At 40.9% G+C, this 24,662-nt stretch overlaps 1 protein-coding gene across 5 annotated transcripts in view; it reads right to left on the reverse strand.

Annotated features, from left to right (window-relative positions):
- Positions 1 to 24,554, reverse strand: part of RARS2 (arginyl-tRNA synthetase 2, mitochondrial) — a 56,602-nt gene extending 32,048 nt beyond the window's left edge. For 2 of the 5 annotated variants that reach the window (XM_030555900.1, XM_030555899.1), the window contains exons 1-7: positions 24,404 to 24,516; positions 16,455 to 16,528; positions 14,659 to 14,764; positions 10,318 to 10,401; positions 8,007 to 8,104; positions 6,346 to 6,401; positions 4,605 to 4,688 (exon numbers count right to left, since the gene is read on the reverse strand). In XM_030555900.1, coding sequence (XP_030411760.1) covers positions 4,605 to 4,688; positions 6,346 to 6,401; positions 8,007 to 8,104; positions 10,318 to 10,401; positions 14,659 to 14,764; positions 16,455 to 16,528; positions 24,404 to 24,442 — 541 coding nt within the window. In that variant the 5' untranslated portion in view covers positions 24,443 to 24,516. Of the gene's footprint in view, positions 1 to 4,604; positions 4,689 to 6,345; positions 6,402 to 8,006; positions 8,105 to 10,317; positions 10,402 to 14,658; positions 14,765 to 16,454; positions 16,529 to 24,403 lie in introns of all 5 variants that reach the window. The other 3 variants (XM_030555897.1, XM_030555901.1, XM_030555902.1) reach the window with 3 other exon arrangements.
- Positions 24,555 to 24,662: the final 108 nt, after the last annotated feature.

The following is a 24,662-nucleotide window of genomic DNA, read 5'->3' on the forward strand; positions in this document are numbered from 1 at the left end:
CAGAGTGAACTTGACCAATCTATCAGTTTCTTCAGCATTCCCAACAGTGAAAGTTGATTAGACTCTGGTCAGCTTTCACTCTGCTGCCGCTTAGGAAAAATATGAGCCACAGCACAAACACTGGGGCTTCCTGTCTACAGAATGAGGACAATGCTCATTTCTTGTTTGAAAAAAGTTTCCTCTGGAGCTATAAGGGCAAAAACTTAGGGCCAAGGTCAACAGTCTGCTACAGCGGCTATTCTACTGACACAAAACTGCTGCAAACCCATCTGAATCAGCCAGTTCAGTCAGATTTAGTGCTGCAAAGCAGTCATAGCATCAGTGAACTGTGTCCATTTTTTTTTATGCATTCTTCTATTCTGCAGAAGTTGATGGCATTTATCCCCCCACTCTCTAGAGAAAGCTTCCTATTTTCCACAAGTGGTGAGTAAGAGAACGGATTTTTCAAGCCCCAGTTGATTATAACCACAAGCCTTACAATATTGCCCCAAAAAAGCAGTCTTATTATTATGATTTTTTTAAACCCATACATTAGCATTTAAATGTAACAATTTCTACCTATTGACATGAAGGGTCTGCCTGAACCCAATAAAAGCAAGAAAACAGAACTACTTAGGGTGCCCACATACTGCAGCACATGTAGCTAGGGCAGCAGAACCCAAAAGGGCATTCACTTGAGGTGTTTTCCCTACCACCACTCCAATAGTTCCACTGTGGAAAGATAGCTTTAAACTACATCTAGGGTTCCACAGGATGCCTTGTGACAGCATACCCCGGTCATGCTCACTCCCTCCCTCATCAATACCATCCACTTTAATAGTGGTCTTGAGAGACCAAGAGGCTGCAGGCATGCTGCACTGCCACAACCCTCCTTCCATGAGCACCTTCTGCTACCTGAGACTCTCAGCTAGTCTCTCTCTTGTGTGTAGTCACCACAGACCCTAGCGTGAATCAAACGCATGAAGATGCATGACTTGATTATTTCTTTAAATGTATTTGGTTTGGTTTTAGAATTGCCCAAACATTCATAGATTATAAGGCTAGACAGAACCACTGTGATCATCTAGCCTGACCTCCTGTATAAACACAGGCCATAGGACTTCGCTGAATTAATTCCTGTTTGAACTAGATCACCTGAGAGGCTTCAGAACTGCCCACAGATAGCCTCAAAGGTTGAGAAATTCAAGCCCTTTCCTCGTCTTTAAATCAAAAGAACTTGTCCAGATGCCTCTGCAGCCATTCAGGAGAGCTGGGGTTGATTTTAAAACCATGTTCCCTCAGAGCTGTCAAGGATTCGGACTGCTGGTGAGATGGTACATGTATCCCTGAAGAGGGAGAGTGTGTACCACTTTCAAATAACCTCTCCAGCTGACAAAGGAAGTACAGTAACTCCTCACTTAACATTGTAGTTATGTTCCTGAAAAATGCAACGTTACGTGAAACAATGTTAAGCGAATCCAGTTTTGCCATAAGATTTAATGTAAATGCGGGGGGTTAGGTTCCAAGGAAATGTTTAGGGGGCAGACAAAAGGCATTATATACTGTACAGTACTGTACTGTACTGTGGTTGGGAAGTGCCCCTGGCTTACGCCACACAGGCACAGGCCGCTGCAGGCAAGGATGCTAGGAAACACCTTTGTAGCAGCAGCAGCAGCAGCAGCTTCCCCAGAGAAGAACAGGTTCCGACTTTGCCGGGAACGCTCCAGGCCTGCCTCTTCCTGTCCCCACTCCACTCCAGGCCCACCTCTTCCCACCCCCACTCCACCTCCTCTCCAGAGCACGCTACATTCCCTTTCCCCCTCCAACCCCCCCAAGTCCCAAGCACTGCCAAACAGCTGTTTGGTGCACTTCAGACTTTCTGGGAGGGAGGGGGAGGAGAAGAGATGCAGCGCTTCTCCACTCCTGCCCCTCCCTCCCAGAAAGTCCTAAGTGCTAAGTGCTGTGAGGGACGGGGAAGCAGTAGAGAAGCCCCGCATCTCCAGTCCTACCTCTCCCTCCCAGAAAATCCTAAGCACCGCTAAATGGCTGTTGGTGGCGCTTAGGACTTTCTGGGAGGGAGGGGCAGGAGCGGAGACGCAGCACTTCTGCGCTCCTGCCCCTCCCTCCCAGGGCTTCCCTGCCGCCAAACAGCTGATTAGTGACTCTTAGGACTTTCTAGGAGGGAGGGGGAGGAGTGGAGACACAGTGCTTTCCTGCTCCTCTCTCCGTTGGGAGGGAGAAGGAGGAGGCGGAGAAGCGGAACTTGTGCAAAGCTCCCTTGTAAAGTTGCTGCTCTTCCACAAAATCTTACAAGCAGGTAGCCAAATGACGTTATAAGGGAGCACTGCACAACTTTAAACGAGCATGTTCCCTAATTGAGCAGGGATGTAACGCTGAACCAACGTTAAGCGGGACAATGTTAAATGAGGAGTTACTGTACTTCAAAAGAGTCTTGTCCAGTTCCTGTTGGAAGCACAGAGATTGCAATAGAGGCCCTAGGAGGAGTTTAATAAAGGAAGCAAGACAATATCCTGGAAAAGAAAGGGCTAATCTCATTTAAATTCAGTTCTATATTTTAAAAACTGCCTCTCGCCTGGGAACTTGTCTGCCAAGTTTTAGCTGGATACTCTTTAGAAGGCTAAGTTATAAACTCCTTGTAAATGGTGGTTATAATAGACATGCTGACAGTTCATTAACTATAGTGGTGCTTCTGGGAAGTACCATTATAATAAAATTCCGGAGCTATAATTTTGTGAACCATAGTCACATCCTTTATAAAAGCTGTTAAATATTGGAACTTCAGGGCAATTTAAGAGAACATCTGTTTTAAAGGGGACAGTTAAAACTAGTAGCTCAAAAATATGACCTACCAGCTATACTTTAGATTGAAGGTTCCCATGTACACAATATATGTTCTCCAGCTACCTTTCCTGACATCAAGATGTATGCAGCAATATATAAAATCCCTGCTATTCAATGTTCTCCGGGAGCACCATTCTGCAATCAAACTATTTACTTCTCAAGAACAGGGCAGATAAGCACAATGGGGAAAAGCACCCTTAACCAGATTTTATTTTGCTATTTAAATATTGTTGCAGTGTCTACTTTAAGAAAAAAAATGATGAAGTCATATCAAAGGGATAAAAATAAAATAAAACACGCAACTATGAAGTCAGTCTAATTTTAAGGCAACTCATCACACAAATATCCCTCATTAAATTCCAAAGGGCTCAGTTTAGAGAGGCTTGGTTGCAATAACATGACAAAATGCAAAATATTCATCACCAGACTTCAAAGTGTCAGAAAATTCAATTAAGTTGCCTTGCAAAACTGTCCTATGAAAATATCTACCCATCCACGTATGGATTATGCATACACTAACATTTTTCTCATCTGTCCAAAACAAACCAACCTACCAAACAAAAAGATACTTGTCCCAAACAAGTGGACAAGTAGAATTGTTCAGGGCTGGCATTTAATATATGGAGATTGAACACAATGATATGCAGGGGCATAGAAGTTTATTGGTATGATTTTGGGTGTTAACCGAATGCCATAAATGTACCATGACACACAATTATTTTATTTGTGCCACACATTTTAGAAAAAACAGTTGTGTCTGCTTTTTGTTTTTTAAACAAAAATTTTGTTGGCTCTAATTTTTTTTTAAACCCATCTGTCTTCAAAGTCTGAAGGTTTTAGCTACTGTGAGTATACCCAGCCTGAGTAAAAGAAAGTTAGCGCTAATACCTTTTTAAAACCTCTAGAAAATGATCACAAATAGCTCTTTTGGAGGGGGTGGAAATGAAGACGCAAAAGTATGGTGATGTTAAGGTTTAATATCTTTCAGACTGATAAGGTTAAAAAAATGATGCTATTTACCACTATGAAGCTTGGAATGGATCTCAGTTCTCCTAAGATATAAAACAAATGTTTATAGCCATGGTGGCTCATGTGACATGATACATTAGGGCAGTCATTGGTGCAAGAATAAATATTTGCCCGTCTTAGACTCCAGAGCAGTATAATTTTCAGTCCTTGCTTCTACAATTGTGGGGGTAAAATTGATATTGATATTACCCTCTCCTTTCTTCACGCACTTTTTAAATAGCAGCTATTTGAACATTTTTCAGATGTTTGATTTTAGTAGCAGCTCTGGCAAACAGGGATTTGTAATTATCATCAACCATGCGTAGTTCTGCACATTAGCAGGCATGGGCCTAAAGGGGTTTGATAAGTTAAAGGCACAAAACAGAGTACAGGAGAGGAGAGAAAATGTGCAACATGAATGCAAATTCCTCTACTGTTTCTCAAAATAAGAAATTTATTCCATGGTAATGTCTACACGTGTGAGGTAAATAAATTGAATACAGTGGGTTCAGTCTCCTGTAGTCCTTACACAAGCAAAACTCCCAAAATCATGAAGGGCTTTGCATGACAAAATAATTCAATATTAGGATATAGACACAACAGCTGTAACCATCCACTTATTGTCTATAACTTGTTTTAGCAGCATGAGCCTGTCCAATTATTAATCTTTGCTATAGTCAAATCCAGTGAGGCAGCAAGAAATTGAGGTTGTAAGCCTAAATAATGTTATTTGTGAAAGAGAAAAACAAACATACCAAACTGCATGCCCCAGTCTCCAAGGTAATTTATTCTTGTTACTTGATGTCCAAGTGCTTCTCTGAGGTTTGCTACAAAATTCCCTGGTAACCAATCAAAATTAGTATTATTATTACTCAAAATGGTAAGAGTTCTCTCAGTCATAATAATAGTTTTGTTTTGATACAATCTGCATTCCCTCCTCATTACAAATCCAATAAAATGTACTGTTCTACCAAATTTCTTGCTGAAATGAATCAGACTGTTAATTCTTTTAGGCCCTGTGGGGGTTCAGTGCACTTGGAAGGTACTGTATATTCTTTCATTGTTATACAGAAAATAAACATAATATTTTGGGTTTATATGGTGCTCTTCAGCTGACCGTGACAAAATGCTTTTCAAGCCTCCATGTATCCTCACAACACCTCCGTAGAATATATCAGTCCCCGACCCCATTTTTCAGATAGGCAAACAGACACAAACAAGTTACATGATTGCCCAAGTTCACCGAGCGTGTCAGTGGCAAAGCTGAGAAAAGAACCAAAAACTCATGACCTTCCAGCGCTGTGCTCGAACCACCACAGTATCTGTAAACAGGCTGCATTCCAACCCAGCTCCTAACACATTATCCCACAAGACAGGGTCCAGTCTTAACCCCTTCCTGAAGCTTGCTTTTAATGTTACTGTAATTAAAATGCAAAAAAATCCTCAACCTCATCTTTCTCCTGAGCTGGGCTGTTCTTAGGATTTTTCCTTGCTTAAACTTCTGTGTCCATGCCTCTGGTTTCCCCTGCTTTAAAGGGGCTTAAACCTTTTTAGTTCCGCGCAGGAGTATAAAAGGACCCATTTGGTCTGATATCAAGGTGACTCAGCTGCAGAGCTCCGTGTCTTTCTCCTGGAACCTTTATCCTGACACCATGTTACATCATCCAACCATAATTTTCTATTAGATTCATTCATTCTATTCAGTTTATTTCATCCCTTTTGTGTAGACAGTGATCTGTAGGATTATTCTGGGGAATGGTCCTCCCCACAGGAGATGGTGTAAGACATCTTGTATCACTTAGCTAACAATTATATTGGTACAGAATGGATGGATGCAGTATTAACTCAATAGATGAAGTGCAGACAGTTATCCTTGTCAGTAAACTAGTACTTTATACACTGATATGGGGAAAGAGAAAAAACAATGAAGCTAAAATTTCACTTAATAGTTTTTGTGCCATTGGAGTGTTGAGCAGCAAACTAACACACAACTATTCAGTTATGTACAGGAGTCAACGGGAATTTTAGCCCATATATTTGAGGGCAGAACTGGGCCCACAATCACCATGATAGCAACACTGATATATTGTAGTTAACGAATTACAAACAAACCTGATGTCAGACAACTTCTAAGACAACCGGACAAACCAGAAATGAAAGTTAGCCTTATAAGGACTCAAAAAATACCAACAAAGGCTTCTATCAGTGTCTTTCTAGGATGCCATTTTAAATCTCTAATCTGGGATTTCCTCATTTAATGCTCACAGTACTAAAACTAAGTAATGTGCTCATTAATAAATCTGCTGGTAACAGACTATGAGTTTTTGTTGTTTAAGCCCTTCCTTCACTGTTTAAGTGGTAGGAGGTTCTTACTAAACATAAGGTTGTCCTGACATGGCTTTTCCACTATAGGAATTAAATTCAGTATGATTTTCTATTGAACTCCATAGAAGAGATACAGAAGATTTTCTAGGCTGTAGTTAAATATGTGCTTACCTATTATTGTGGAACGCAAATGTCCTACATGAAACTTTTTGGCAATATTGGGTGAACTGCAATAAATACCCACAGTTAACATTTGTTCACTGTACAAAACATACAACTGCCAGACCATTGTTTCCCCTAACAAACATCCACACAGTTGCTACACTCTTCCCATGTACTGAAAAGTGCTAAAGAAAAACACAGTTGCCACCCTTTCCAATAAAATTCCCAGGCTGATCTAATTATGAGCTGGGATCCAGGTCCCAATTTTGCTCCAGAGAGCAAGGCATTAAAAAAAAAAAAAAAAAAAGTGTTGCCTTCCCAATTAGTATACAACTTTCAAATACAATCCTAAGTAGATAACAAAGCACTCACACCATGCTATGTCAATCTATAGAAATAATGCAAGTATGGATTTTTCACAACAGACCTTTACTTTTACACGATACCTCCCTTCCTAGGAGTAAATGTGATTCTATCGCAAGGCTCTCATACAAACCCCTACCCAGTATGTATGCCCTTCAGGGCATACTCCCTTACAAATACCTACCCCAAGTAAAGGCAATCAAGTATTATTATTTGCAGGGATTAAATTCAGTCGAACCCCACCAGAGCACTGGCAAATATTTTCAAACCAAAGCACCCCATACACACACTCCCCACCCCAGGTGAGAACAAGCCAGAGTGGTTTCATTTACTTCCTCATTTGTAAGTCAGAATCATTTAGGTTAATTAACCTCAGGGCATTTAAAGTTTACTTCTCCTGGACACTTTGATTTGCTTGATTATCCTCGATTTGCTAGTTCTCTTGTGCCCCCTCTGCTGGCAGGTTGTCCAGGTTGCAGCACAACGAAGATAAGGCAAATGAGTCTTTTTATAATTTTGAGCCAGATTTTCAGACTGAAGTTCATTTTTTGTGGACACAAAATTGTGCTCACAATTATTTGTGCCTGAAAAAAATACTCAGGCCAGGGTCTGAACATCCAACCCAAAATTTTAAGTAGACAACTACTTATTTCTGACTGGATAATATCTTTGCTGTTCAGATGCCAACCTAACCAGTTGGTGGAAGATGAACAAGTGAGCAAGCAAACCAGAGTACAGCTCAAATATCCTGAAATAAAGCGTCTCAACCAGGTATCTGTTTTCTTCAGGAACAAATAACTAGAGACACAATTTTGCACCAGTAGTTTTGTGCCTGCAGTTTAGGACATTTAGACATCCAAATGCTTGATTGTTCTTGAAAATCTTAGAGGTAGGCATCAAAGTGATCTAAATTGCAGGTGCAAATAACTGTTGGTGCAGAACAGCACTCAACAACTGAAGCTCAGTTAAAATCTAAAAAATGGAGGATAAAGGCTGAAAATTCAGCTTTAGTTTCTTCATAACAGAATTAATTAAAACGAAAAAGACTATCATCCTCCAAATTAGAACATTCTGAATGAGGGTCAAATCAAAGCTTGAACTATCACACTAAATAGTGAAGATATACTTAACAGTTCTAGGGAGGAAAAGGCCCCATATATGATTTATGTTGTATTTGCAAATAAGCTACCCATGTACTAATGTAGTTGAATACCATATATGTAAAAATGCAGCAGTATCACCTTTGTTATTAAAGAACATAAGGTATTTTATTGATTCTTGTAAAAGGACTTCACCCATGTACTCACCTAAACTCAATTACTATCTTTCTTCTGGGAAGCGTAGAGAAAAGTTCACTTTTTATTCCATATTTTGAGCCATCTTTAAATACCTGCTGCAACACAGTCTAAAAAGCAAAAAGGCTTGGAAAAGTACTTCATTGACAGAAAAAGAGCAATTAACAAAGAATTTTTTTAATGTTTTACTAATTGCCTAAGAGCCTAATCCTGCAGCCTTTATGCATGTAAGCAATTCCACTAAGGGTTATAGCTGGTTCCACACTCAGCCCCATAGCATTTTAATATGTCCGTCTGTAACAACAATTTTTGAAAACTCCAAATTTTCAGGGAATTTTCCAGGCCCCACTGAGTTTGGTGAAAATCAGAAAACCAAAAAAGCCTGATATGCAGTAATATCGCTATTTGTCACTCCGGTTAGAGGGCAAAGGAAGAAACTTCAGAGGTAGGGTTAGGTTAGGATTAGTGGGCCCCTGAGCCCACAACATTCTGCACCACCTTCCATTTTGCATCTTTGTCTCTTGAAATTATGAGGGGTGACTAAAATACATTGGAAAACATTAAAAAATTGAGATTTTTATTTAATTCAATATATTAAAAAGGATTGTATTAGCTCAGTAAACATATGTTTTTGTATCTACTTATCTGTAACAAAAATTTAGCATGTTGGGCTACAGATACTGGGCAGGCTTGCTGAAGGGCATATGGTACCGTAACCATACGAAATGACATATCCATGAATAGTGAAGATTTTAACAGGGAATATGAGGATTCCACAGAAACAGGTAAAGGCCGCTAACGCAGAAACACAGAAACGGAATTGCTCTTCAACAGAAATATTTTATGCTCTTATAATGGCACCTACAGTATTACTATAGTATCAGGGCCCATCCCATTAGATAACCATAATTACAATAGGCCAATGGTCTCATTTTCCTGTCCCCTACTTAAAGGGATTTGGATCTATGTTTCCCCCCCCCCCATTTCCTTCTCCGTCTCTTTACCACACTCCTCCTCTCTTCCTCATAACCTGAGTGGGGCATGATTATGCCCTAACTCTGCACTGAGTCTGGCAAAGCTCACACTGAAGTCAAGCAGTCAGTGGGCATTGTGCATGAATAAGATGTGCTAAACAGGGCCCAAAGAGAGGAAACTTTTGATTTAACTGACAATCTGACCAAATCCTGCCCCTTAATCAGCTCTGAAAGAAGAGCCAATAAAAATTTGATAGAACAGTCACACTAAATTCACACATTGTTAAGGTAGATTATACATAACCAGTTTAAAATTAAATGATAATTTTATGGCATTTGTCACTATGTTAATGTTTTTCATAGGATAAGTTAGGAAATAAAAAAGGATCTAATCAGTAGAAGTGCACATAGCACTAATAGCTAAGAAGCAGACTGAATGAGAGTATTCTTAATTTCTATTACATACAAATCGATGACCACAACGTAAAAGTATTCAGCAAAAGTCTTTACAGGAAAAGGCAACTTCTTGGGCTTCACCAACATAGATGAGAATTTTCATTTCCCCAGGACACAGGCAATCAGTTTTCCAAGACAACCACCTGTCAAATCCACTGCTCAGTCTCTGGTTTAGATTTTCAGAACTATATGGTGCACCTAGCTCTATGAACTAGCTGAGCAACCAACCGACAAAAGGACTTTTGAGTTTAGCTGTACCAACCATCCATCTATCTCCCTAAGGATCTTAAAACAAGGACCCAGAAATCAGCCTACTTTGGGATAATACTACCAATGATGAAGGTGAGTAGCCAACTACCCTCCAGCAAGTTATTGATTTAACATTTAAGCTGTCTTTTCCAATTAGCCACCAGTCTTTGAAGAAGAGACACTCTTGTAATAAACCATAATACAGTAAAATCTAAAGAGCAAAAATTACAACTGTAGATGTCTTTATAAAATAGTATTTTCCACCTTTAGCAAAGGTCTTGGAGCACAAGAACCAAGATTAAATATTTGACTTGCACACTTTAGGACCTGACCCTAATTTAGCCTTTAAAAGGAACAGGGGAAGAAGAAAAGTAAGAATTATCAAGCCGTGTCAGAGAAACTACTTCCTTATATTTTTAAGAAGAGATCTTTGTGAACCTGATTCCAAATTATCAGCATGCATAATAAAAGATAGCTGTTTAGTCAATCCTTAGAGACAGGGAATATATGCTTTTCAAACAGAAACAATGAATGTTTTGAATGTAAAGTTCTACACTAAGACTACAGTAGATGTTTTTCATTTCTATGTAGAGGGGCTAATTTTGTCATTATTGTTAATATTTTGCATGTATTAAAACACTTACCTTTGCTAATAATTCCCTATTTATTGTGAAGTTCACTGTTCCTGGACCAGTGCTGATTTCACTCACTACTGTATCACATTTTAGCTAAAAAAGACACATGAACAGGTGAATAAATCATTTTCTTCATTAGACATGCAATATTATATTGGACAGAATCATTTAGGATGGAAGGGATGTACAGTGTGCCACTAATAAATCCATCCCCTCATAGAAAGGTAGACTTGCGTTCATTATTTCCAAACCATCTCCATCATACTCCACCGCGGCAAGAGGCAGAAACAGAGTCAACGGCGGAGTGGCGGCAGTTCACCCCGCGGCCACTGGGAGCTGCGGGCAGCTGTGCCTATGGACAGCCCGTGTAAACAAACTGTCTCGCGGCCAACTAGTGGATTACCCTGATGGGCTGCAGGTTGCCCACCACTGATATAGCCTCATCTGCAATGTCCAAAACTAGTTGCCTCATCTCAAAAAGGATATTGCAGAACTAGAGGGGTTCAGAGAATAGTAATATGAACAATCAGAGGGCTGGAAAAACTTTCATATGAAGAGAGATTGAAAAGACTGGGCTGTGGCTATCAAGACCATTCAGATTTATTAAAATTAATGCAAAATTTTTTTGGAAGGGATATTATATCATGCTTCAGGATTTAAGCCAGTCTCTGACTATTAGAGATCAGGATGAGATATAATATAAAGGGCAGATTATCCCACATCTGCCTTCTGAAGGAGTCTTCCATTTTCCTTGTATGCATCTGGTACTGGCCTCTTTCAGAAATCATGGAGGTACCATCTGGGCTTAGAGATTTATTGCATTTTAAATCATCTAATTGCTCCAACTGCTCTTCTTCTGTCACCTCAACCTCTGAGAGCACCCCATCTTTATTACCAGAAAAGATTCAGCATAGGGATCTCCACAACATCTCAGAAATGAAGACTGATGCAGAGAAATTATTTAGCTTTTCAGCAACGTCTTTACCTTCCTTATTTCTCTTTAACAGTTACTGATGCAGCAGACCAACTGATTCTTTTGCAGGCTTCCTGCTTCTGATGTATTTAAAGTATCTTGTTGTTTGTTTGGCACCTTTAGATATCTACTCTTTGAAATTAATTTTGTCCCTTCTAATTTCTTACTATCTTACTACATCCCTCCTTAATTCATGCTCCTGTTTTCTGGCTTCACTAGGATCAGACTTCCAGATTTTGAAGGCTTTCTGGATGGTTCAAATAGCCTCTCAAACCTTACCATTTAACCATACTGGTTTACTCCTTGCCATTCAGGTTCTATTTTGGCAGCATTCATGACTTGTGAGGGTCTATTTTTTTTTAAAGGAGCAACCATGCCATCTCTAATTTACTTCCTTTATTTTTCATAGGGCCTTTTTGCCAAGCCTCCTCATCTAATTGAAATCTCCCTTTCTATAGTGTCATTGTGTCACCTGTGTGGTGCTTTACTTTCCCCTTGGATGTTGAACCTTACTGTATTGCGATCATTCTTACTTAATAGCTCAGCTACCTTCATTTTTTCCATTAACTCGTGTGTTACTTAAAACTTTATCAAGAATAACCTCGTGTGCTCTAGAACTAGCTGTTCTAAGAAGTGTTCCAAAGAATCAAGACATTGTTTCTCTGAACTTTATCCTACTGTGCCAATTAACATGTGGGCAGCTGACGTCTCCCACTAGTCTCATTTTGTTAGATTCTACTTGCCTCTTTGGTGTGTCTCAAGTTTGTGGGCTCAATTTCTTATTCTTGATCTTGAGACCAGTTGTACAGGGCTACTTATATTTTTACAGCTTAGGAATTATATCAATAGAGATTCAATTGCATGGTCCTCCTAGTTCAGCATTTCTCATCTCACTATAATCTATGGAATACTTGAGACACAGCTTTATTCTCCCACTTCTTTGGCCCAGCCTATCCTTCCTGCATAGTTTGTAACCAGGTATTACAGTGCCTCTAATGGTTTTTGTCATTCCACCACTTCCCCATAATACCTATTATATCAAGAACCTTGTTGACTGCAAGGCAGTTTATTTCACCAATTTCTGCTTCTAAACTTTTTCCATTTGTATACATTTATAGTCTTGACGAGGTGCCTGTTTTTATCTAATCCCTTATTTTGACACTTTGCTGATTTTATAGAACGCATATCTCGGTGTTCTAATACCATCTCTGTTCCAGTTCAGTTGTAATTTGCCTTCTACCCTTCTTAGATATACAGATACTTAAGTGTGCTTTTAAGCTGCCTTAAAACCATTTTAACTGGCCACTGGAGGATTCTCCATGCATAGAGGTATTCTTAGGTGGTGTACAGCAGTGATATTGGCTCCCACCAATCTTTTGTTGGCCACCAATGTAGGAGATTGGGTGTACTCCTTTATACTCAGCTGATCCCTGTCGCAACCCTAAACCTATGCTCAAACATGGTGTCTGCATGGCCAATTGTCAGTCAAGGGGTCACATTGGTGCCGTGTACAACACCGTAGTGCTGTGTGCTACACTATGGTACAGTGTGCAACATTAAAGTGATGTGTGCCTATTCTCGAACCTTCTGTCTGGTCAATTGTGGGTCAAGTTAGTGCCATGTGCAAAAGAGTAGCGTGTTGTGTGCAAAAAAGTAGTGTGCCGGGTGCAGATCCTGTTTACGTAGAGGGCACCAGCTTGGAACCTGGAAGGAGAAGGAGCTAGGGACCAATCAGATGCTGACACGAGTAAGAGCCTTCAAATAAAACTATGTCTCGCGCCAAAAATGGCAGGAGTATCCGCATGTTAGCTGAAAGGCCTGATCACTCTTTCAGCCAGGGTCTCCTCCGGATTTTGCCGGCTCGTGTTGTGTCGTTTCATTTTGTTTTTTGGATTATTTCCCACCAATTCGTCATGCTCTTGGTGTCTGTACTGCTGGTCAGCTGCGCTTGGAGTGTGGTACGTGCAATTTAATTTCTATAAATACTCTGTTTGCTTAGCCTCTTCCCTTTTTTCCCTTCCCTTACTTGGTGCAAGGTTGTGCATACAGTATATGAGAGCCAAATTGTATTAATTGCTAGTGTGGTTGGTGGGTGTATTTTACAATATTCGGTTAATGAGTGTACAGTTTACTTAGTTTTGTGTATCTGCTCTGGTTTTTAGTGAGTAGTTGATCATAGATTGTTTGGTTTCTTGTTGTTGGATGTAAATAGACTGTTTCAAGTTGGGTATGGTTTTATTCGGATAGTATTCCTAGTTGATAGATTACCCTTCCCTGGCCCAAGATGTAACTTATCCCCGTTAATAAACAGCCACGTGGTTTGAAATTTCAATCTGTCATGTTTTGATTTTCCTCTCTCAGTCAAATACTTACTCGAACCTGCATTAGTCTCGTACAATCCCCAGCTACCAGAATAGTCTCCTGAGGCTACAGGCAATCAGTGTCAATCAGAACAGGTTTTAGGCCTTTGTCTCTTCATCTATGAGCTACACAAAGCACTCCTGGGCCACAGTACCTGTTACATCTTCCCTCAATCATCTCATCTCTTTCCCAGATCTTGTCACTTTCCCTCAGAGCCTCACTAGCCAAACTTCTTGTTTTTGCTGCTTTTCACTGAACTCCCTCCAGTCTGTTGGAAGTCTAGTGTCAAAACTGAATACAGTATCCCAATAAGGCCTAGCCAACACTCAGTCGTTACTTCAGTTGTTTTTACATGTGACACTCCTCTATCAGTATAACTCATTCTTAGTATTTACTTGTTTTGCCATAAAACTGCACAGGCAACACATTCAATCTTGCACAACAACGTCCTTCTGTAATATTTACACACAGCTTTCTGTGTGGGTATTATGCATATTAGTTTACATTCACCTTTAGTGAATCTCCTTTTTTTATGGTAATCCTTTCTTCCAGTATATTAAGATCATATCCTATTATAATTCTATTTGCCCAAGTATTTGTGATACTTATCAGCTTTGTATCATTTACAGATTTGACATAGCCTCTAAACCATTAAGAAGAATATTAAATAGTATGGACTCAGAATGGACTCTGTATACACTTTAGACATCACCTCTCAATGTCACAGTGAACAATTAATTACTCCCATGTTATTTTTGTTTAAAATCAAACGGCGACATCATTTTATAGTACTCTTATCTAACCCTGTTTCTCTAATTTACCATGAAGAGGTCATGTTTAATTGGGTCAAATGGCTGCTGTTATGTTACACTCACTCAAATGGGTGCAACTGTCACTGGAATCAGTAGGAGCTGTTTGCGTGTGAGTACCATTTTCTCTAAGGAATTTGCTACATTTCCTTTAATCTAATAAGCTTGTTATTGTATCAAATAAAGAAGCTTATTGTGCCAGAGTACCTTCTCTGCTAGCCTCTGAGTTTGAAGCTGAAGATCTGGCTTTGAACGATCACTAGACTTGTCCTCTATCACAGAATCCACAAAGAGCTGGAAATCAGCAACTGGCCTAGAGAAAGACATAAAATATTGAGATTGGGTAAAACACAGTTTGCTGTTACTAAAATCTATTGAAATGCTGGGGAAATTTACTAAATGTTAATAGTCCATTTTAGAATGGAATTATTCCATTTCAGCATTCACTCAAAGGTTTCATGTCAAACAACAAAAAGCATCAAACATGTTTTGCCTGTTCCCAATATCCTTTGAGAAGAACCACAAGAGCATATCACAATTTCATCTGAGTAATAATGGAATTTTTAGCAGATATTTTTCCAATAACCACTTGTTAATTTCAGTAACTGCTAAAAAGGAGTATCAGTACTTATTAGACAGACCAGTGAAAAGGTAAATGATATTGGAGACAATTGTCGACTAGTGTGCGTAACCTACACAAGCATAAAGAGCATGAGGCTTTTCCTGTTCAATTTAAAGGAGAAAAGGCAAAACTGAACAATTTATGATATCTGAAAGATACTGGCTAAGGAAGAAATATTCAATAATGCAATCACACAGCCTGTGGAAAAATACTACTTCCCTAAAACCATTCAGAATGTCTGTAATCTTCAGTGGTATTCAAAAGCCAAATCTAATAAGCAAACAATATTTCACAAGTGTATAGTGGGCACATTGCCTGTGTGACACAGACTGCCAGACTTGAGGAAATTAGCTAGATTCCCAATGATATCATAGGATGGAAAATGCAGTTGTGTTAGCATTTTTCGATCATCTCACGCTAGTGGGGTATAAAAAGTAGCAAAGACTACTTACAGAACAGCTGAAGTATAGGTGGAATTAGTCGGTGAGCTAGTTTAAAGGAATCCTTTTTCCTTTGCCAGGCAAACTGTCTTGAGCACAGGTTAAGGGAATGGTAGTAGACTCTCCCATCCCAACTGCTGTGCTGTATGCCATGTGCTCGTAGCGGCTCCATTTTGGTGATGCTGTTTTTATTTAGGGCCTGATTCTATAAACATTATCACAGTAAGGCTCTGATCCAGCAAAATACTTAAACATATAATTAAGTTAAAGCATGTGAATAGTCCTATTGACATCAATAAGACTACTCACTTCTATGCCAGATAGTAGGCATTTGTAGGATAAAGAAAGAATTCTAGGATTCTTCTAGATTGATACTATTGAACATGTGTCTAGCTATAGAAAGGCCCAACCTACTGTGATGCATGCATAAATGTGCAATTAACATTTTTTCATTTCCCCCAATTACTATATTCACCTTGTACACGATTTGAGGACATAACACCTTAAATTAAGAATTCTTTCATTTGTAATAAAATCCAATTTACTTTTTGCATCTATCAGACAGGAGAATGAAAATCTATATGAATGTAACTTTTATTCTAATCAGTTTAACTTTCAGATTTTTAGTGCTGTAATATTTGCATTTCAGGCATTGCAATGGGATATTTATTTCAATTGAATTTTTAAGTATCAGAAGTGATTCTGTTGGTTTTGAGATTTCATAAAAACTTGTTTTTAAAAAAATTAAATGGTGAGCCAGATTTAAGTTAAATGTTCCTCTAAAATTGACTGGGATTTAAATATAAATTATAATCTTCATCTTAACCAATTCCGTTTGATTTTCTCTATTCAGATTTTCCTAAAAGCTCACTGAGATCCTACAGTATTAAGCACCACATACAAAAAATATTTTATTAGAACATAAAATGTAAACACTTTACCGTTTTTTGGAGACAGGAACGGCAGATATTGAATTTATCAAATTTTCTGGTGGCAGGTTCAAAACTCTTGAAAGCTAGATTTGAAACAGATCAAAACTATAATAAGAAAGATTTTCAATGAAGTTATTCCCTGTTTAGGCTCCAATGCGGATGAGACATACATTTTTATAAATTTATTACCATCCAGACTGCTGGCAAAAATGTTAGCTGAAGCTATTTTAAGGTCAGTTTTTAAAAATGTGTTACAAACAGAGCCAATCAAAAAACATAAAGGGTGCTTTAGAGAAAGCAGTACTAATCAAAACTTGCAGCTCTAAACCCCTTTTATTTGTAGAAGGAAGACTGCAGAGATCTGTTTATTGGAATGAAAAAGATACATTTTATTTTAATATAAACTATTTATTGCCTGGAAGATGAATGATAATCAATTGCTGACCCATCTTAAGATATTTTTCATGAGGGTAACTGAATAAGTGGTACCTTCTGTCATACTGGGTTATATTTTTGCCCTAGTGGAAGCAGGGGCAATTCTAATGAAGTCAGTGGAGCTGCATCTACTAAGGATGAACTTAGCCCATGGTGTGAAGTTCCCTGCAAAAAACATGCCAACGAACAGTGGCTCAGAAAAGCAGCAGACACAATTTGGAAAGCTAATTCATTAGAAAAATCAGATTCCTTTTGTGAAAAAAAAATCATAAAAATACAGAATATTCTTGTGACTACAATTTTCATTTGTTGATAATAATCATTTAACAACGTTAAGTGAAAACAACCCCCCTTCAGTTTGCCTCAAACTGAAATATGATGAGCAAAACTGACAGAACACTCAAATTTACCCCGGGTCAATAAGAAAACATTACATTGGAAAAAAGAAGAGATGAATAAGGCACTTCAATGTTAGGAATAAAATTTAAAAATCTAACCTCCAGTTCCCTACTCTAGCCAATGAAATGCAGCTCAGAGGCAGTAACAGAGTCTGAGAGATTAATGTTAACACTTTAAAAGCCTTTGGGAAATCAGGGGAGAGTAGATTTTATTTTTAAAGCCCTAAATGGACCACTCCAACCTTTCTCACTGTTCTTGTTCCTTTCTTTCTCTATTCTGTTGCCTGCTAATTCTGCTTTTTTAACATCAGTCTGTTTTCCCTTCTCACACAAAAACCAGAGCTTTGTCTCCTGCTGTTCTGAGAAGCCTTCCAATATCTTAATTTTATCAACTTTGCATCTCTTTACAATCTCAAATTAAATCATGTGCTTGAGTTATACTTTTGAAATCTGGTACATTCCTTCTTCACTGTAATTACAAAGAAAAAAAAGATGGGAGCCAACATTCTTTATCAGATATCACGAAAAAGTCATCAGTCTAATAGCCACTTCCTCGTAAAGGGTGGGTGGCTGTCTTCTAATAAATATGAACTGTTTTGTTATACTATATTGTATCATCTTGAACACTATGGCAGTGCAAGATACTGTATTTATGGTATTATATAAATGTAGTGCTTGAAAAATTCACTCAACACTTACTAGCCTGAAAACTGAATGCGCTAGCCAAGGTGAAAAATCCATGTCACCATGTCCCTGAGACAACACTCTCTGCAAATTAAAGGATTAAACAGTTTACTGTTCACTTGCTATATTTAATTTTAACACATCAACTTTTTAAAAGCAACTTTCTAAGGGATTCTCTGCATGGAGAATTATTCCAGAATAACTATTCCTGAACCAATTCCAAAATGGATTAAGATGACTTGAAATAAGGTACTTTCATTCTGGAATAAGTATGTCCACATGTGGAGTTAATGAGAAATAGTTAATCCACTTTAAATTCCACCCCCCTGCCTTATTTCGCATTAGCTTTCATATGTAGATAAGCACTAACTGAGTTTTGCTTTTGTTTCATATTTTCCTTTCCTGGCATCACTCCATGTTCCCCTCTCTTCTTTCCTACAATATATTTTCCTGTGTTGTTTACAGTGGCTTTTCCTTTCTTTCTTTCTCCCTCTTTCTATTCTTTGAAAGCTCTAATTCTTCTTCCTAATTTATCTACTCAATCTTCCTCACACCCTCGACTACCCACACCTTCCCTAACATGAGAACATAAGGACTCATACATGGGACTTAAAAGCTACCACATACTTAACTGCCAGGGACTAGACCGAAGGACTTAAGTAAAATGAGGGGCCACACCACCCAGGGACACCACCCAGAAAAGAAGCCATCACTATCTGGACTCCTACCATGATGACAAGGATCCATCATGGTGGGAGCTCAGGGGCTCCTTTTACTATAGCCTCCTTCATATGACCTGGATCTGTTACAAAGTCACATGTCAAATGATAGTGGACAACATTAGGGTTGCCAATTTTGGTCAGACATATTCTTGGAGGTTTCATCACATGACGTAATCTTTAATTCCTGGAGACTCCCTGGGCAATCCTGGAAGTTTGATAACCCTCAACAGCATCCTCTGCTTCAACTGGTTATGATTCCTTTTTTTTAATTAAATGACAATAAAACATGATACCAACCAAAACTGATCACCACAAATTAATCTGTCTCTGAATAACAATGGTCTTCTAATCACAAAGCCACTTCTTGTTCTCAGTGCAGTTTCTTCTTCAGTGGCTAACTCAGTTGCCAAGGAAGAGCTTCCACCTGGAACCGTATTTGCTGTCCTTAGTGGTTTTCAATGCCAGTGATTAGGTGGGCATGTGTTACTTTTGTCAGCAGCATTCCAGATGTCCTGGTTTTCTTTATAGGTCTTCAATTCCCATTTTAGAACTGATTCTCATACATAGTTTCAGATATGACCTCGGTGCAGCTAATAAAACTCTTACAGTGAGTGGATGGTCAGAAGGTGAAGCATGAAGTAGAACCAGTCTATCTAGGTGTGACCTTAGACCACACATTGAGTTACCATGCCCACCTGAAGACGACAGCAACTAAAGTTAAGACGCGTAACAATCTTCTTAGCAAACTGGCAGGTTTATCATGGGGTGCTCGTGCTCCAACTTTGCAGATGTCAGCTCTTCCCAACTTGTATTCGGTGGTGGAGTACTACGCACCAGTTTGGAGTCGATTGTCACACACCAAACTGGTGGAAACGCAGTTACTTGACACCATGAGTATCATCTCCAGCACCCTGAGTCCGACCCCACTCCCATAGCTCCCAGTTCTGAGCAATATTGCTCCTCCTCATATCAGATGAAAGGTTGCCACTGGCAAGTTACTGGAGAAAGTATGCGCCAACTCAAACCTACTGCTGCACAATGACCTTTTTAAACCACCAGCTGCACATCTGCCATCACATCGCCCATTATGGTCTCATCCGCCACGCCAGGATGTTAGGGCAGAAACACTCTGGTGAGAGGAATGGATATCTGTTACAATCCCCAACCAGTCCCTTGTCACCGACTCCACAATTTGCCCGCCTGGTTCTGACCCTCCCCGTTGCCAATGGTCCCCATTGAACAGGTTCCAGACTGGGCAAGGTCTCTGTGCAGCCAATCAGTATTGCTGGGGTCTTTGTGACAGCCCTTTCTGCAGCTGTGGTGCACCACAGACGATGATGCACATTATCGATGAATGCCTGCTGACTAGGTTCAGCAGTGGCCTAGAACTGCATCATGCCACTGAAGATGTCATCACTTGGCTAGCCAACTATGCACTCGCTAAATAAAGGTAAGTGGATGCCAACCTCTGTCGTTACAAAGGCTAAGTCTACAGCACATGCCACTGGTGCCACCATGTAAGGTACGTGTAGTGACACACTACAGTGACAAGCTGCGCAGCTATACACATCAGTGAAATACTCTGGGGGAGCTGCCTGTTGGAATTATTATTACTAAGGCTACATTTTAGTCATGGGTATTTTTAGTAAAAGTCATGGACAGGTCAAGAGCAGTAAACAAACATTTAAAGCTTGTGACCTGTCCATGACTTGTACTATATACCCCTGACTAAACCTTGGGGAAGGGGGCGGACAGGAGTGCTGCATGGGCGTGGGGGAAGGGAAGGCCGGGGGGCACTGCAGGTGCTCAGTGAGGTGGGCGGGGGGGGCAGGCAGCGGCACGCAACCTGGGACCCCCCCTTGTGTTGACGGGTCTGTGTTTGGGGCTGGCAGGCTTCCTACTCAGCTCCACGGCCTCCCAGAAGCAACAATATCCCTCAGCTCCTAGGCAGAGGCACGGTCATGCAGCCCTGCATGCTGCCTCCTCCCCAAGTGCCGGCTCCACAGCTCCCATTGGCTGCGGTTCCCGGCCAATGGTGCTGGGGGGGACGGGAGTCTGAGACTGCCTCAGCACCAGCCTGTGCAGCTAACCCAAGGGCTGCCCAAGCCACTCAGGCAGCCCCAGGCCAGCCACATCGGCAACTACAGAAGTCACGGAAAGTCACAGAAAGTGACTTGCGTGACAAACTCACAACCTTAATTATTAATAATACAAGGTATCACCACAATATCAATATAACCATAAATACCTTTATTAAATTCCAAGGCTGAATGGTATTTATCCAAACGTGCCTTAAATGCCTAAGCAATAATTACAACCATACAGTAGCATGAAGTTATAAGCATTAATCAGCTGCTTATAACAGGACTGGACCTAGGACGCTCAAACCCATGTTGGTTGGCTCCAACTGAACAGCAAGTACTAGCAAGGAACTTTGAAGATTTTACCCTTTTATACCTTATAATTGGAACATACATGACTATGGTCACTGCTTCTTGAATTCCTTTCTTTGTTAAAATCAGTTAGAACCATCTTGATAATTGGGGCTTTTTTTCCAAAGAGTTTTCTCCTATCTTATCAGTTACCTTTCAGGTCGTTTTTCCAATGAAGCCACATTCCAAGCCCAGTATTATCAATTAAGCATAGCACCTTCCAAGGCCATCCCACGACTGCTAAACACTGGCATTTTACATAAACTGCAAAGCATATATATTATTTACCCAAACTTATTAAACCTTTTATATACCTTTCTAACCCTATACTGCTGGAACCATTCTGTGCTGCTGGAGTCTTTCACAGTAGCAGAGAAAGGCTCTGGCAGCCTGCTGTGGCTACTTTTCCTTCTGCCAGAGCCTTCCTCTGCTACTGTGAAAGACTCCAGCAGCAGGACACTACACTGCTAAAAAATAGCAGTATAGATGAGGGAGGCACTGCTTGGGCATGTAGAGTTGTATTGGGATTCAAACCCTAAGGGTGCCAGTGTGTCTTTACTCACCTAAGCAGTGCCTCACCATCTAACATTGCTATTTATATTGGCAAGTGGGGGTATGCAGTATATATACCCTAAACACTGCTGTAAGAAGTGTGTGGTTTATACGTACCCTCAGTGTACTAGTAACTGAAAGCCTATACTGATGCATGGGTGTAATTAGTAAAGTCATGTGTCTAAAAAGCCAGAAATGTCTGAGAACTTTCACACTGGACAGTAACAGACCACAAATTCCAACCGTGGTTGAACCTGGTGATATTTCTAAACAGAAAGCTCTCGAGTATGCTTGTAATTGTTTCCATTGCTTCACATTGACTGTTCAGATACTTCAGGTTTTAGAGTGACAGTCCTGGAATCTTACACGATACATTTGAAGGTTCATCCCCACTCCTCAGTCTAGTGAAAGAAAGGAGGCGTCTGTGTGTTCACTACTCTCATCCTGGCCACAGCACACATTGGAACAACATAAAACCTGACCTGATGCTTGACAATTTCACTTCTGCCCCTAGGGATCTGAATAGCAGTGTATCTGATCAGTCTCAGGACTTTGTCTATGTGAAAAAAAATAACACCAGTTTAACTGAAACTGGTGCAAACACCTAATAGATGCTCTTATTTTGGTTTAAGAGCATCTTTTCAAGGTTTAGATTAAACAGATTCCTTTAATCCGTTTAAAATAAACTGAAATATTGGATAATGGACCCTTCAGCCTCGAAGATTGGCTGGAAGTTGAAGCTTGACAAATTCAGCATGGAAATAAGGTACAAATTTTTAACAGTGAGGTGAGGGTAAGTAACTAATGCATCAATTTACCAAGGGTGGCCGGGGCATTTTCCATCACCACCCATTTCCAGAGCAAGACAGGCTGTTTTGCTAAAAGGAGAGGCTGGAGTTCCAGAGCAATGAACCCAGAGAAGTTGTGTGGTCGATGCCAAGCAGGGGGTGGGACAGAAGATCATAAAATAGCAGAGTTGGAAGGGACCTCAGGAGATCATCTAGTCCAACCCTCTGCTCAAAGCAGGATCAATCCCCAACTAAATCATCCCAGCCAGGGCTTTGTCATGCCTGACCTTAAAAACCTCTAAGAAAGGAGATTACACGACCTCCCTAGGTAACCCATTCCAGTGCTTCACCACCCTCCTATTGGAAATTTTTTTTTCCTAATATCCAACCTAAACCTCTCTCACTGCAACTTGAGACCATTACTCCTTGTTCTGTCATCTGGTACCACTGAGAACAGTCTAGATCCATCCTCTTTGGAACCTCCTTTCAAGTAGCTGAAAGTAGCTATCAAATCCCCCCTCGTTCATCTCTTCTGCAGGCTAAACAATCCCAGTTCTCTCAGTCTCTCCTCATAAGTCATGTGCTCCAGCCCCCTACTCATTTCTGTTGCCCTTCGCTGGACTCTTTCCAATTTTACCACATCCTTTTTGTAGTGTGGGGCCCAAAACTGGACACAATACTCCAGATGAGGCCTCACCAATGTCAAATAGAGGGGAATGATCACGTCCCTCGATCTGCTGGCAATGCCCCTAATTATACATCCCAAAATGCCGTTAGCCTTCTTGACAACAAGGGCACACTGTCGACTCATATTCAGCTTCTCATCCACTGTAACCCCTCGGTCCTTTTCTGCTGCCTAGCCATTTGGTCCCCAGTCTGTAGCAGTGCATGGGATTCTCCTGTCTCTGTACTTGTCCTTGTTGAACCTCATCAGATTTCTTTTGGCCCAATCCTCTAATTTGTCTAGGTCCCTCTGTATCCTATCCCTACCCTTCAGCATATCTACAATTCCTCCCAGTTTAGCGTCATCTGCAAATTTGCTGAGGCTGCAGTCCATGACATCCTCCCGATCATTAATGAAGATATTGAACAAAACCGGCCCCAGGACTGACCCTTGGGGCACTCCGCTTGATATCAGCTGCCAACTAGACATGGAGCCATTGATCACTACCCGTTGAGCCCAACAATTTAGCCAGCTTTCTAGCCGCCTTATAGTCCATTCATCCAGCCCATACTTCTTTAACTTGCAGGCAAAAATACTGTGGGAGACCGTATCAAAAGCTTTGCTAAAGTCAAGGAATAACACATTCACTGCTTTCCCCTCATCCACAGACCCAGTTAGCTCCTCATAGAAGGCAATTAGGTTAGTCAGGCATGACTTGCCCTTGGTGAATCCATGCTGACTGTTCCTGATCACTTTCCTCTCCTCTAAGTGCTTCAGAATTGATTCCTTGAGGTCCTGCTCCATGATTTTGCTAGGGACTGAGGTGAGGCTGACTGGCCTGTAGTTCCCTGGATCCTCCTTCTTCCCTTTTTTAAAGATGGGCACTACAGTAGCCTTTTTCCAGCCACACTGGTCCCATCTAGGTTTATCATCAACCATACGTGTCTGGTTCAAACCGGACTCTGAGTGTCCACACAGCTTCTTGCGCCAGTTTAACTCCCCGGACTTGCCACCATAAGACCGTGCACGGCCCAGGCCCCAGGAGCGGCCGCGGGACCCCGGGCTGCCTGGCAGCGCGGACTCGGGCACGCGAGGGTCAGTTACACGCACATCCCACAGCTCAGCGGGGGCAGGGCCAAAGGGGAGTTTAGGAGCCGGGGGTCCGAGCGCTGGGGGGAGGGGCAGTTAGACAGCCGGACGGTCCCAAGCACATGGATCCCGGGGAGGAGGGGGTTGGACCATGTGCAGCGGCCAGGAGAGTCTCTGAACAGGGGACACGCTACCTGAGAGGCGATGCTCCTCCGAAAGGGACAAGCCGCCATGGCTCACATCAAAGGAGCCGCGCCTGCACCCCCGTCCCCACCCCGCGTAGACTAGCCCAGAGGGGAGGAGCCGTTCCTTCATGTCGCCGCTGAAGGGAGGGCGAACTGTACAACTCTCGGAGGGGTGAGCAGCTTCCCCCTCCCCCCGCACCGGTGTTTGAGGCGGGCCGCTCGCGGGGAGGAGCGGCAAGAGTGGACCATCCCATTGTGTAAAAGAGGG

This window comes from Gopherus evgoodei, chromosome 3 (assembly GCF_007399415.2).
Source record: "Gopherus evgoodei ecotype Sinaloan lineage chromosome 3, rGopEvg1_v1.p, whole genome shotgun sequence".
Classification (NCBI taxonomy): Eukaryota; Metazoa; Chordata; order Testudines; family Testudinidae; genus Gopherus; species Gopherus evgoodei.